This window comes from Myiozetetes cayanensis, unplaced genomic scaffold, assembly GCF_022539395.1.
Source record: "Myiozetetes cayanensis isolate MyiCay16 unplaced genomic scaffold, myiCay2020 scf1, whole genome shotgun sequence".
NCBI classification, from domain to species: domain Eukaryota; kingdom Metazoa; phylum Chordata; class Aves; order Passeriformes; family Tyrannidae; genus Myiozetetes; species Myiozetetes cayanensis.
The window spans coordinates 5,882,181-5,898,036 of record NW_026086604.1 but is presented as its reverse complement, the minus strand read 5'-3'; the positions used below and the strand labels follow the sequence as shown (position 1 = coordinate 5,898,036).

Below are 15,856 nucleotides of genomic sequence, written 5' to 3'. Positions count from 1 at the left end.
ATTTCCAGACCATGTATTTTTGGGCAACTGTGAAAGGAGTAGCAGTGACTCATAAGAAGACAGAGAAAATTACTTGTTTTAAGAGACTAAGTATGTATTTAATTCACTCCTCCTTACTCACACAGAATACTTTAGAGATGTTTATTTGGAAAAAAATGGAAGAGAATATTATTAATTTCATAAAACATTTAAGCTGTCTATTCATGTTATGAGTATGCAGTTTCATATGCAGTCCAGAAGGCATTAAACTAATTAATTAACCTCTAATGTGGCTTAAAGTGTTTGAGTCAGGTATAGAAATAAATCTGAATCCTTTTTTTATGTCAGCAAAGCTTCAGTGGAATATGAGACTTATTATATGCCCAAAAGCTTAAACCCAGAGTTTTACCTTCATGAGCCCAAATATGACGTTGAAGGTCTGATCCATTCTTCATAAAATAAAAATCACAGTAGGGACATTTCACAGCTCGTTTTCCAATAAGTCCTTTCAGCTGAACTCTTCTGCCAAGAATCTCAGAAATAGTATTCATTGAAACCTCTGAGAGAAATGCAAAAGGTAGTAAGAACCAGAAGTACATGAGGGAATTTGTTCTCTAAGTAATATTGAAGAGCTAGATCCTGAATCACTCCAACTTTTTAAAAGCTCTATTTCCCCTACTGCCACTCAAAACTGACTTGAACAAAGAGCATAAGGACCTTCTTTCCTTTAGGCCTCCTAGGATGCTCTGTCCTTTCTCTTCTGATCTGCGAACTCACTGTCCTCACTACCTGTTTTTAAAAAAAAATAACATATTACATATTAAAAAAAATGTGGTTGTGCCACTGGCTTCAAAATAATTTTCTGACTATGAACCTTCCCTATAAACTAATTTGGCACTTTTTTCTTCAATAATTTCAAAAGCTTTATTCAAGGTTTCACCCCAGATTTCCAGATGTCAAGGATCTGAAGACAATCTACTTGAGCCACAGCTATAATGTTCAGAATCCTGATAACCAGACACTTTAAAGGAAAAACCACTCATGGAACAAATGTGATTGGAAGGGACCTCTAAGGTCACCTGCTCCAAGTAGGGTCAACTTTAGAGTTCCAACTTCAAAGTTACAGTAAGTTGCTCGGGGTCATCTCCAGTCCTGTTCTGAACACATCCAAGGGTGCAGATTCTACAGCCTCTCTTGGCCCATTCTAGTGTTTAAACACCTTTACGGTTAAAATTATTTTCCTAATTCTAATCAGAATCTCCTTTCTTCAACTCACATCCCTTCACTGTACAGCTTCAAGAAGATTCTGGCTCTGTCTTCTTTTTAATTAGATTGCTGAACACAGCAATTAAGTTTCCTCTCCTGTCCTTTGCTCATTCAGGCTAAACACAACTCTAAGCTTTTCCTTCATATATGATCTAATGTTTTGGTTGACACAGTGAAAAAGCTCAAAATAATGAAGTTTAAATTGAAGTGTCCCAAACATGCATAATGAAAACATTGCCAAATGCTTTAAGAAAGTAAATCAAATTGCACATTGAAGTCAGATGAATGAAATGCTATCTCCTGACTTAACGAAAGTACAGCACTCATGCAATCTAAACATTAAGACATGAAAACGGGTGACTGACTTATGCCCCAGATCTTATAAATTTGAAAGTTACAGTCTAAACTTTGATTTTTACCAAAAATGAACTCTCATACCTAGTCTCCTGATGAGTCGGCCCGAGAATGGAATAAAAAATCCTGCCTGAACTCATATGCCCAAGGAAAACAACCTCAAAAGGTAACTACAAAAGTCCATGAACTAAGCAGAGATAAGCTGTAAAGTACCCAAAAAAGAAAAATACAGACACAAGCCTGAACCCTCATCTGCCTTCCATGGCTTAGATCCTTCATTCATGACTGCAGGCTAGGATGTCTGCTCAGTGGGGATCTATGAAAGCTGGTGCCTCTCATGTCTCAGAACTATTAAGAAATATCATATTAAATCAGACAGTGGATGAAAGGTAGATAATTCTGAGAGCTGGGACCAGAATCCAATTCTCCTCCTTCAGTGCTGAGTACTCAAATCATTGGGCAATAAAGCCAAGCTCTTATCTCTCCGGTTTGAAATACTGCTCTGCCAAAGTCTACAGAGATTTTCCCTTCATGGGGCCAAAATTCAACTCCTCTGCAAATGCAGAAGAGGAAGGAGTGCTGTTTGATTTCATACTTTCTACTTGATGGAACAGAAGAGACAAGGGATGGGTCATGTTGAGTGATAGTAAGAAAGGAAGGAAAAGGGAGTTCTAGACATAGCATTTTAATGATAAATACAAAAGGGTTTCAGTTTAAATTAATTTTTGATATGTAAATTTAAAATTCATTTTAACAGCACCCATTTTTCCTTTCACTTTAATACTTTTTTAATTTACATTTTTGAAAACAATTGCACTAATTCCACTGCAGTATTTAACAGATTATACCCTCAGACCCCTCACATTTATTTGGCTTGTAATTAAGTATGTTGTACAAATAAAGGATTTCCTCCTGATTACAAGAAGAGAATGCACAGAAAAAAAGATTTGTGCACTAATTCTCATCCCTATATTAATGCAGGGTTGTTGCATAACTACTGCATAGGCATATCTTAGACTTAGTATTTATTCAGTACCATGGAGATATATCTAATAAATCCAGTATTTTGCCTTTAAGCTCTATTTGCCTGTGATACATGAATGAAAAATGAGGACACAAAATAATAGGCTGTACAGATTTTCTTTTTCAACCTTACCTCTGTTATAACACAGAGTTTAAAAGAACCCACTTGGATCAAAAAATTTACACTACACTTTTCAAGGGAATCAGATACCAAATGTATTCTTCCAAAGTATTTAAATGCATGAGTTTTGCATTTCAGGGCTCCAGAGTTAACTGGTATTTCTGGACCTCAGACACAGCATACACAGAATTCAGCAGAAAATGGACCAGTGCAGGCTAACGGCAACCTGTAAGGTACAGTACACAATGTCCTGCTACTTCACATGTCCTGTTATTTAGGGAGGTCTCCTATGCTCCCTGGCTGAGGCAGCACAAAGGCTTAATAGGTACAGCTCTTGAGATTCTATTTCTGTGCTTACTGGTGATATACCTCCTGACTACAGTATAGCTCAGAAGCCTTTCCTCATCTCAATTTGCTGCATCAGACACGTCCGCTGATATCCGACAATGCCCTCCAACCACACTGCTGTGGAGTGGTCTGCAAATAGAGAGGTTTAGTAACTAAAGAGCTGAAGAGGGAGTTAGTCTGAAATTAAAGTGAAGGAGATTGTTTAAAACACGGGTCTAGCACTATCTAGTGGCAGTAGGAAGATAAGAAACCACTGCTTTACCTGTTACATTGTACTTCTGGTAAAGGCAAGAAAAGTTACATCCTTTTAACAGGACTTTTCCTTCCCCAAATTTAGTTTGAGCATGGCCAGTATTTTCTTTTTTAATATCAAATTATGATATTAAAGGTGATAAGTAACACTGTAGGTGACTCAACTAAACTGTGTTGGTCAATGCAGTCACCTCACCAGCACCTCTGCAGTAGCAGTGGGTCTTCCTATCCAACATAACACAGTTACTGAGGAGGAAATCAGGGACACAACAATGTGGCTCTGCTGAGTTCACATCAGTCAGATTTAAATCAGTCCCTGCACTAGCACTTTGGCACTGGATTCTCAAGATCTGAGAAAGGATTGTTTACTCGGGCACGGCACACTGACTTACCACATTCCTGTTATGTTGTGCTTGCACTGATAAATCAGGGCACCGGAATGCAAGGAATAAACAGAGTTTGGATGGGCTGCAGTGGTTGGCTGGATCCAGCTTAATACTGGCCACGTTACATCCCAGCTGGTTCCAGTAGGAGCCCTGATGGAGACTTATCTGAGCTTGGAGGTGCAGCCCAGCCCCACAGGACCCAAGCACACAGGGTCAGCTCTGCATTCACATCAGTCACCTACAGACAAATATTGTGCACTAAATGCATTCCTGTCAGCTCATGTAAGAATTTTATGTCCTCTGGGTTGTTACAGGATGTCTATATGCCTGATTCCAAACTTCCCAATGCTTAATCTGAATTCACCTAGGTCTTCTTTTGGAAATGAGTTCTTTGTCAGATGAAGTCAGATTTCTTAACGCAATTACCTGACATACTCCACAACACACAAGCTCAAACAGTATCATGTTTCACTTTAAACTGTAGTATCTGCAAACCCAACACAATTTTTACTCTAAACCAGTTAAATTAGACACAGACTCTTCTCTTTCTTAGGAATATAATCACATTACACTGCTCACTCCAAATCTTTATCCATTTATTGCAATAGACTGAGAAATTTCCCTTGATTTTTTTCTTACCAGGGTGATTTGTCTTGATGTGAGATTTTATAAGTCGATCTTCAGAAAATGACTTCTCACACACAGGACAGGAATAACTCTTTTTATCCTTAAGTGAGAAAGAAAGAGATTGCATTATCAGTCCACTGGTATAATCACTATAGTCATTATTCAGGAATACATGGTTCTCAACGAAGTTATAATTGAAGGTTCAGTTTTTAAGGAAAAAATGAAGGTATTTATAGTGAAATAAGTGAAGGAGAAATATTAAAGTACTCTAAGCATCATTAATCCTCATGAATGAAGGGCTCCAAGTTACAGCAGATGAGAATATGCACAATAAATGTAAGCATTATCCTCTGACTGACTCTGTAGAGAATCAAAAGTCAAAAGATCAAGTCACATAACAGAAGAAAACGTATTTGATATGAGCAGTAATATTCAGGGCTTTTTCTTTCTTTTTTTTTGCACAAGTCCACTCTTCTGAAACCTAAGTATCAGACCTTATTATTCTGAAGACATCCACTACTATGTGGATTTATAAAATGGCCTGAAATTGAGCAGCAAAGTTAACAATGACAGATGCCATTACTTATTCAGTGTCTACGTTTCTAACTACTTTATAAATATTCAGCATTTGATGTATTACCAATAAAGTCTTTTTCTACTATTTTGATTTAAAAACTTACAGACTACTCTGGATTTTCTCAGTGTCACTGATGTTATAACAGATTTAACACCATCAATCAAGTTTAACTGGAGAGTTTTGATTGAATTTCTTCCTCTATGCAATTTCAGCCTAATTGCAATTTTCCTGTTTTTACAAATGCATCCACATAAAAATGTAGAACTTTTCTCCATTAACTGGCAAATTATCCAATTTAAAATAAACCTTGCCACTTATTATAAAATGGAAGAGGCTGATTTTTCCAGAAGTACCATCTGAGACAACAGACTGGATACTCAATCAAATGAATGGATCATCCAGTCACCTCTGCACTGAGGGGATTAACGTATGAGTGGATCATCAAAGCCACAGATGGAGGGAGGCCTACTTAGTCCTGACAGCTGGGTAGATAACCAGGTAACACATTACCTGATGGGAGAGTTGTATCTACCAAACTCCCAGAGGTCTCTGGTAAGCTGAAGCTACAGAAGAGATATTTGACTACTTATTTGAGGAGAACAGAAGTACTTCTTGAAGAGCATGGAAGGAAGATTACTGATCAAAAAAAACAGACCTCTGTGTTATAAGAGAGAAATTTGGAGGTAACAGGGTCCTGGACTCTACAAGTTTCTGACCTTAGACAAAGAGCATCTCTGAACAGTGAGGAAGAATGTATAAGGTGGTCATTATTTCTGGATGCTTCCATTACACAGCTATAAATGGACATGTCTCTTAAAAGAAAAGCAAAATTGATGGGTTTCCACAGCAGACAGATCTTGCAATATACACACGCATTTGCACTTAGTATATTATGTACTTCTGAAAAAGAAATCCCTATCCTGAAGTACCTACGAGTCAAACCCAGAAGTAACCCTAGAACTCATGGGCTGAAATAGAAATAAATACTTCCATGACAGTAGGATATGGAGCTCTCTTGCCACTAATATGGCAGTGGTAGTCACAGGGAGAATTCTGCCTCAGCTGTTAGATCATTTGCTCCAGAGAGAAACCCTGCACTGGGGACAGGGGATAGCAGCTACTAAAGGATTACCACCCTGAGGACAGTATCCTGCTATGATGGAGTTGGGGCTGTCACCATTTGGAGCCCTGAGAAACCCAGGTTAAAAATAAAGGAGTATCAAAGAGCACTAGCTGGTTTTTGGAAGAAGAAATTCAAGAAGCCTACAGTGCTGACAAAACCTTGAAGAAGAGCTGTTAATTTGCAGAATTAGGGTCTCTCAAATGATATAACCAAAACCTGCTAACAACGATTTCAGACTTCCAACTGAACACATCATTCCAATGAAGACTGGTAGACTCATCCTAATAAAACTCCACAGCAATGTTTGTACCTATTCAAAGATGGGGTTGCATAATCATATTCATAATTTGGCACATGTAAGAAAAACATAAGCATAGTTATCATTTAGGGGGCTCTTTAGGGGGCAGCTGAAATTTGGTCTCAGATCTCAGTCTGTTCCTCAAACTTGCTATATAACTAGTTGCAAAACTTATAATAAATAAAAACAAAAACTAGTATGTTTTTAATGTACATTTGAGTGTTGCTGGTCTTTGATACTCACTGTATTAAGTGTGACCAGAACACTGAGACAAATTTTATCTTGCTGTTTCATAAAGTTAAATAACAAAAAAAAATTCAACACTCCACTCCACACACACACACACATCCCACACACACTACTTTAACTAAAATACTGTAATTGTGACAACTTTACATTCTTGCTAATACTCTTAGGGAAGGCAAGGCTATAAGCCTATGATTTAAGGAAAATTCAAAATAATCAGTAAGTGAAACATGAAAGGACAGGCACCGAGAACACATCTTTCCACATGATGATAATAACAAAATTTTTCAACAATGAAAAAATCCAAATTGCTTCTTTCAAGCAGTTAGAAAGTTATCTACACCAAGTTCTGCAGAAATGAACTTCAAAAGGGGTGTCTTTTGCAGCGGAATAGAGTGTGCCTATGAGCACCGAGACCCTTCAAAGTGTATCTGTCAAGCTCCAGTCTCTCACAGAGAGCACCCAAACTTTTCACTGCTGTTTATACAGGTCAGTGCCACTGACTGTTGGAGCTTATGTTATTAATTTTCAACGTTTAAGTGCACTTCTGTCGCTGCCCTGAGAGCTCAGGTCACTGCTGGTCCTTCAGTGTAACCCCATCACTCCCAAAACAGCCTTTAAGAAACCCTCTGTTGCAAATAAAGTGTTTCAGAGCACCCAGGCCACAACACAGAGCCTCAAGGTCACCCCCACCACACCTGTGGCTCTTCAGAGTGCCTTGGTCATAGGTGATGACAGAAGCACTTTGGAGGACTGAGGCTGAGGTTCTAGTAATACCTTAATCACATTCCCAGCATGCAGGTTTTCCTTTTGTAAGAATAAAAGTTGTCTGTCCTATGCCTAATTGGAGTGCCTGCCTTTTAATGCCTTTGAAGGATTTTTTGAAGGGCACAAGCAGAAGCAAAGAGCTGGAAAGAGCTGGATCTGCCTTTGTTAAGAGACCAGATGCATAGTCCAACCCCCTATTTCAATTTCAAAGTCAATCATACACTTTCTGGGATTTGCTTACTATCCTATTAACCAGTTTGAGAAAATATAAGAAACTTGAAATAATTCCTAAATAAAGCAGGGTTTTGACAGAAGCTAAATAAATGCAGGTTTTTGACAGAAAGTACTGTTCACATTCCACAGATCAGGTATTTAATTAGGTCCATAAATACACTTAAACCTAGCAATAAAAATTAGTCTAATGATATCAAAAAATCTTGGTTTTTTATGCTGCTTTGTTATAAAATAAGGCCACTTACCTAGGACTACCTAGGTAGTGAAAGGAGGTTCTAGCCAGGTGGGGTTTGGTCTCTTCTCCCAGGTAACTAGCAACAGGACCACAGGAAATGGCTTCAGGTTGTGCCAGGGGAGGTTTAGATTGGATATGAGGAAAACATTCTTCAGTCAAGCATTGGAACAGGTTGGCAGGGATGTGGCTGAGTCACATTCCTGGAAGTGTTCAAAAATCTTGTGGATGTGGCACTTGGGGACATGGTTTAGTGGTGAACAGGGTGGTACTGGGTTAACAATTGGACTCGATGATCTTAGAAGTTTTTACCAACATAAAAGACCGTATGATAAAACCAACAGAACATACATAGAATAATATGATCATAAATTATATGATTTTTATGGCAATTCTGCCACTAATTTCAAAAGAGAGTGTGTGGACTCCTGACTGTTTTGTTATCAATTTCATTAATAGTGTAAAATTAAGACCATGCCCCTAATTAGCAGCCCAAATTAGATAATTATGTTACAGAAATCAACAATCCATTCCCTTCCTTTCCAGAAGCATCAGTGACATGATTTCATCAGCAGAAGATAATACAAAGCTTTACTAAATATTGGTACTCCCAAAGCATTTCCAGGAGAAGTTCCCACAACTCAATTAACACCACATTGGATTGTATAATTTGTAGAGGAATAGGGAGACAAATCCTGCATCCACATTTACCCAGATAAACAGAAATTTAATTCCTAACACCTGAGGATTAGAATTAGGCCCCTGAGTTATACTTCCGAGGAATGAAGACATCCAGAAACCTTCACCACAGTTGTCATGATGTTCAATTCAAAACCTTCACAAAAGATTCCTGAATTAAGCTGATGTCCAATTAAAATGCAACTTAGCTAAAAGGATCTGACGTACCCAGGAGGTGGCTACGCACACAGGTGAAGGAAGATACAGAAAAATGTGCAAATGGTTAGGCAGACTTTTATGAAGCCTGACAAGCAGCAGAAGTCACAGCTCACAAAATGACAAGCACCTGCATGCAGTACTTGAGCGTATTTTCATGAGCCTGGTCCTTAGATCATAGATGTCTTTGTTATTTCCTTTCCTTTCCAGTACCTCGCATTCTTGACTACACAGTGGCACTGCGCCAGAGTCAAAGGTAACCAAGCCAGACCAGTGACAGTCTGAAAATTAATGCTCCTCAGGAAGGGGAAATAAGCAATCAGAGCTCAAGTGCCTCACTTCCTACACACACGAAAGGTCAGCAGCACAGTGGAATTTATAAGCATCCTTCCAAAGACAAGAGTCATTGGCATCCTGAAACGTGCGTGAAAGCAAATGCAGGCACCAAATAACAAGTGCTGGTTCTGGGTCTGAACCAGAGTTTTACAGAGGTGCTTATCCTGCAATATCAATTACATATAGAGATTTAAAATATCTTCAGACACAAACCTCTCTGATGTTTATCTTCTCAGCATAGTGAGTATTCTAAACCAACTCTGGTACCTCCATCAGCATTGTTTAGTTCCACATCCAGCCCCTAATGGTTCCAACGAGCTTATCCATAACTGTAAATTATTCCAAGTACAGAGGCAAGAGGCAGCACATACACACTCATCATCATCTGCCAGGGAATAAACCCCAAATTCAGTGCAAGACTTGGATGATGCTCAGAGAGTAAGATGGGTGGCTATACACTGAGTGGCAAGGATGAAGGGATAGCTGCTTTTCCATACCCACCATTTATCCTCTTCACCAATTAATGCAGGGATCCAGCTAAAATGCAGTCAGCAACAAGACAACAAAGGCTACACATCCATACAAGGAACTGAACTGAGATTTTGGTAAATTAGGTCTCCAGGGAAGTTTTAACTTTAGTATTTATTAAGAATTGCATTTGCAAACTAAAATTAAGATTAGAGTTCCACATTTAACCCTGCACAGCTTGTACTATAATTTGGAGTAAGTAGTCCTGTTCAGTGAGATATACATGAAATAAATATACCAAGCAGTGGGCACAAAGGCCAGTATTGAGAAGGGCCAAATTTAGTTACTGAGTAAATTTTAATATATGAATTCTTCAATCTATTTAAATAAATACATTTGACAGTAAGCATCAGTAAGCATGGTTCTGATAGATCTTGCTGCCACACTGGTTTTAATTATGAAATGCGTTTACTCAGTCCTATTTAGTATCATGAAAATGATCCTCCTGGTGGGAGCTGTTGGACATTCATCACACTTGAAAAACAGGTACTTACATAAGAAGAGCTAATTGTAGGCTCTTTTTTCTTAAGAAACCATTTACACAGATTTCTGCCGTCAGATGGGCATCATAAACATAAGACATTCAAAAACAGCCAAAAAGAATGTCTATCACGTGAATTTTCTGCAGATTTCATAACAAATTCAGATTCTGTTTAAAATAGCTAGAGAAGTGGAGGACACAAGAAGGGAAAAAATGTTCCTTTTTGTGTGAACTGTTCTGTTTTCTTTTTTAAAGCTCTCCTGAAGTAACTGCTTAAGAAGAGTAGAAGATTAAGTGTTCTGTTCTGTTCCAAATACCTTTAAAGTAACTTCAGCTGTTGAAAACAGTGGCCAAGAGCCTATCTGCTGACTGCAGAGGAAGACCTAAACCATTGGGCACTGTATGCAAACACCTTTTTTAAGAAGCTACTCAGAAACTGTTCACACCTGGGGAAAAACTAGTGTGAATCCTTAATTCAAGCATCACATTCTTGTAGAAGGAACTGTAAGAGCAATATTTATCACACTGCTTAGAGCTGTGATGCTGCTTTCTCACAGAATAATACCACACAATCACAGAATATTCTGAGTTGGAAGGCACCCACAAGGATCATCAAGTCCAACTCTTAAGTGACTGGCCTTTAAGAACTTGTCATATGTGGTGCATTCTATCATGGATGCACAAGATTTATTTACAAGAAAATGCCAACAAAAGCTGTAATGTTGTGTAAAGAATGAAGAAAGGCCCATCTGTGTGAATAGCTTCGTCCTTAAAGGACAGAAGAGCGAGTGCTGCAATTAAACAACTGCCATTTTCTCTTCTGCTGGAATAACTAAAGAAATAAATTCAAGAGAAGGGTAAATTGCCTTTTGGAAGTATTTTACTGCATCAATAATTCAAGCCTCAAATTGCAAGGATGCAGTTCATGACAACTTTCTAACATTATTAGTCAAGAAAATTTAATTACAAATAGTACCATTGTCAAACATTTTTTGAAATCCTAAACAGTGCTTTATTCAATAGCAGTACCTTCATATACAACATATGAGGTAATATGGGCCATCTATGCACTCTTATGGTCTTCAGGAAAGACTCCAGTCAAAAGTGGACTAGGAGAGTAGGCACTTGCCAAATACCCTTTCCTAAAGGTCAATTTGGAACAGGAAGGAATTTGCCTGCGTTCATAACTGTGTGAGTGTGTGCACATCACAACCTCTCTGGGTACTCACAAGCCTGGAATGCCACAGATCAGCTAGACCTTGCAAGCACATAGGATCCTGCCATGTGGTAGGAAAAGAAGTCCGTGGTGTGCAGACCTGTTCTGACAAAAGCTTAACCTATTTGGGACACTCATGCAAAACAATAAAACAGCAAGAAGAAGCTTGGCAATACTGATGTAAGAAAATAATTGTTTTCCTTAATCTTCCAAGAAAAGCACGTATATAATTTCACTTCTAAAAAAGCATCTTAACCAATGGTGAAGACTAAAAATCTTAGTCCTTTGTTTTAAAATATTTCTTATTCTGAATGCCATAATATTTTTCAAAACATACTTTTGAAACAAACCTTGAAGATCATTCATGTAATAATGTTGGATCAGAGTAAGATCACCAAGCAGTGTCTTGCACAACAAGGGCTTCCAGTCAAGCATGCAGCCCCTTGGACAGTCTCAAAGAAAACACTTAACAGAGAATGTGGAAGAAGTAGACCAGACCTGTTTTTAGTACATGGCATTTAGAGCTAGAAGGATTTCTAAACAAGAAAGGAGCCTTTAAAATGTGATTTCTTTGTCTTTGTAAATACAACAGAAAATTGTAGATGTTCAACTCCAACTAGTTGTAGTTATTAGGAAAAAAAAATTCTTTTCAACAACTTTTTCTGTCTATAGTAATTAAGAGAGGAACATATTTTCATTGTACCACAGTCTTCTATTTATGGAGGAAGGGAAATCAGCTCCACAGAAGGAAGTAAAGTAACAACAGTACCAGGCCTTATTTTACTCTCTCACAACCCAAAGAATCTGACAACAGTGGGAAAAGCAAAGGGAAAAAAGGGAGATACAGATACACTCTACTGGAAACAACTATGAGAAGGACCAAGTATCTATTTGCTGTAACTCCTGTATTCCCAGAAATATACAGAGAGCACACAGGTAAGAGCCCTTAGCTATGTCTTCAAATATTACCAGATGATTCCAAACACTATGATGATGACATCGAATTTGGACAAACCAACTGCCTGGTTCGTTACTTACCAGATCTGTGTGAACTTTAAGGTGTGCCTGGAGCTTGTATTTATCTGGGGTAGAGTAGTCACAATGTTCTGTGGGACATTTCAGCAGAATATTGCTGTGTTTCTGGATGACGTGACGCTTCAGGCAGTTTTTGGTGATGGAGGAGTAATTGCACTGGGAGCAGTAATATAAATGTTCTCGGGTATGCGTACGAACATGCATGTCATAATGTACCTGGTACCAAAACAACTTGCCTGAAAATAAAATTAGACATGAAGAAAGTAATTTCTAAACAACTGTTAGTGAAAATTACAATAAGCACACAATTTTCTTTCAGGGTCAAACACACTGTTTGAATCCTGTCCCTTTTGTCTTTAATGAAAACTTGTCTAAAGACCCTTCACTACTGAAAATATGTTTACAAAACCCACTTTTGTCTAAAAAGATTGTGTTATATATCCTGAAACAGCCTAACAAGGGCAACTTTGATACATATCAATGATCTTTTCCCTAAAGGAAAAGTTCTTTACACCTCTTCTCCTATACAAAGAATCTGAATGCAACTGTACACTAAAAAAGACTGTCAATATATTTTTTGTTACTTCCTTTCATGTTACTCCTTCCTAAAAGCCTTTCTGACACAATGGCACCAAAAACTGCAGAGCAATTCATCTGAGGTACAGTGTTACATTGTTTCAAAAGCTTGTTTTTTCAGACTATGATTCTTTTCCCTTTTCAAGAATGAAGTCTACAGCATAAATCCCAAATTGTTATGTAAACACAAACATTTTCAGTTAGAATAAATCTGAATGGTGTATTATTCCCACTTCCATTAATTAAAAAAAAAATTACAATCAGAATAATCTTGATCTGATAATCATAATTGAAAATTTTCACCTCAAAGAACCTGGTTCAAAACAAGTCACAAAAATATGCCAGTATATATGTGCCTATTCTACAGAATGTATATTACCACAGATCCTCCTTTACCATACAAAAAACACTCTGAACCTTACACTAGGCTGATAATGAAACTTAAGCATTAAAACATGGACTGACTAAAGCTGATCCCATGCTTAAATCTGCTGTGCTTAGACCCAGTGAAATTTATGACCTGGGGAGAGGCATTTGGACAGAAATCATCTAATGCTACCAAATTTAACACAAACAGAAAATTGAAAATCACTGCTTTGCTATATTCCACTAGTGGGTTTTCTTGAGGAGATTTGACTCATTTCATGCTATTTATACAGCAAAAAGTGAATCTCACTGGACCCTAGAACCATATTGAACTACAAAATTAATACTGCTGAAAAGATACACAAATATATCACCGTAAACCAGAGGAGAAGTAAAAAGATGGCTCACTACATAACATATAAAAAAACCCCAAGCAAACATAATTCCACTGCTCCTTACCGCAATATTCACATTCTAAGTCTCCATAAACCTTCCTTATCCTCTCACACAACTCTGTGTTCATCTGTCTCTTCTGCAAGCTATCCAAGATCTGCATGAAGGCAACAGATCCAGTCCCGCCGTTGGGTGCAGCCGTGTTGGAAGAGGCTGCCTGTGGGCTGGTGCCTGTTCCGGCTTCTGGTGCTGCCAAAGGGTCTGTGGATTCTGCCGAGTTCTGAACTGGAGGGTTGCTTGTTTCTGATTCACTAGAAGGAACAGACTGGGTTCTCTCTTCAGAGACTGGAATGTTCTCAGCCACTACATTGTTCTGACTCAGATTTAAACTTTTGTCTTCAGACAGTAAAAGGTGAATTTCTTCACCCTGTTGATTTACAGAACTGCAGTGATTAACTTCCTCTTCATTTGGAGGAGAAACCTTTAACTCCTCAGGACCAGCAGTACCATTTTTCAGCAGAAAGCAATCTGATGCTACACAGGGTTGAATGTTTGGGACTGCTATCTCTGTTGTCTGACACAGTGTCTCTGCCACATTCTTCACCAGAGGGTTTTCAAATTCTAAGGAAAGGACTGTATCGATTTTTACATCCCCGTTATGTTGGCCATTACGGTTGACATCTGCAGCTGTTGATTCACCCTCACCAGCAGGTGGCTGTGGTGTGTTAACAGCATCAGTACCTGTGACAGTCGATTCACCTGCAGTCTGTGTTTGCTGTTCACCAAGGGCTTCTGGCTGGATGTCCCCTCCTGGCTCGAGCAGGCAGAAGCTTTGGTTGATAGAGCTGTTAAAAACAGAATCCTCCTGCAGATCTGCGTGAACGTCTTTGATGTGAGCACGGAGTCTCACAGAACTGACAAACTTCTTCAGGCACACAGAGCACACGTACACAAAGGGGTGCTTCCGAACGTGCAGCTCGAGGGCTTGGTATTTAGTGGCTCCATGACCACAGAGCTCACAAGCAAAGGGCCTTTCATCCCCATGAACAAGCATGTGACGGTCTCGATCAAGCTCATTTTTGAACTTGCGCTCACAAATGTGGCAGTCATAGAGAAGTTGTCTTTTGCCCTCTCGTGTCATCAAGCGAAGCTCATCAAAAACATCTTTCACCTTTTTGTCTTGAAGGTCATGAGTTTCCTTGATGTGCTTGATCAAGTTTTTCACATCTGAGTATTTCTTCTTGCAGAAGCGACAATGCTGCTTGATTTTCTTATGAACCCTTTCGATGTGGACCTTCAGGTGGCCTTTGCTGAGGCAAGTGAACGTACAATAATCACAGCTGAACTTCTCTCCAGTGTGTTTCCTCATGTGAACATTCAGGTTGGCTTTGATTGCACTGGCATAACTGCAGGAAGGACACTTGTAAGGCTTCTCATTTGTATGAATCCTCAAATGCGCTTGGAGGGAGTGTTTAAATTTGAACACCTTGTTACAGTATTCACATGTAAAAATCTTCAGTTGAGTTGGGCCCAACCTAAAAAGAAAAAAACAAGCCAGTTATATTTACAGTATTGAAACTTGGTGACATAATGTGTCAAAATCCCCTAAATATTCATAATGGACAGAAATGTTTAGGGGTTTTTAAAATGTGTTCTCCACAAGCATTTTAAATTATATAATTTACACACAGATTATTTTCAGCTGTTCATTTTTTTAAAGGACTCAGAAAAATATTTTAGTTTCATGAAAATGGATGGGGAAGCATTTAATTCATATTCTGCATGAACACAAATAAAAGAACTTCATAATTACCTGCTTGATTTCATTGCCTGTTCATATGGGGTTTGCTGAATGGCATATTCTTGGTATCCTTTTCGTTGTGATGGCTCTTGAACTGTCGTCTCTGGAGTTGTGGGTTCACTTTCCTGGGGAGCAGCCTCAACAGGAACAATTTTTGTGGCTCCTATAAGGAAAACAAAGAAATGCTCATTAAAACCGTCATACTAAAATGTGCATTGTCAATAATACACAAGTGTTAACAAAACATTAAACTCTCTAATCATTAGTCCAACTGGTTTAAGTTTCTGTTGTTAAATTCCTGTGCATAAAATGATGGATACACTTCGAGAAGACGTCAGTACTTACATTACAGATCTGCTTAAATAATGTGCCAGGACTGATGGTTTTGAGGGTTAC

General features: G+C 38.5%; 1 protein-coding gene across 2 annotated transcripts in view; it reads right to left on the bottom strand.

Moving 5' to 3' along the window:
• ZFAT (zinc finger and AT-hook domain containing) overlaps positions 1–15,856 on the bottom strand; it is a 122,397-nt gene that overhangs the window by 28,672 nt on the left and 77,869 nt on the right. For both annotated transcript variants that reach the window (XM_050306650.1, XM_050306642.1), the window contains 5 exons: positions 15,473–15,623; positions 13,726–15,194; positions 12,328–12,560; positions 4,369–4,456; positions 389–538 (listed from right to left, as the gene is read on the bottom strand). In XM_050306650.1, the coding sequence (XP_050162607.1) occupies positions 389–538; positions 4,369–4,456; positions 12,328–12,560; positions 13,726–15,194; positions 15,473–15,623 (2,091 nt within the window). The remainder of the gene's footprint in view (positions 1–388; positions 539–4,368; positions 4,457–12,327; positions 12,561–13,725; positions 15,195–15,472; positions 15,624–15,856) is intronic.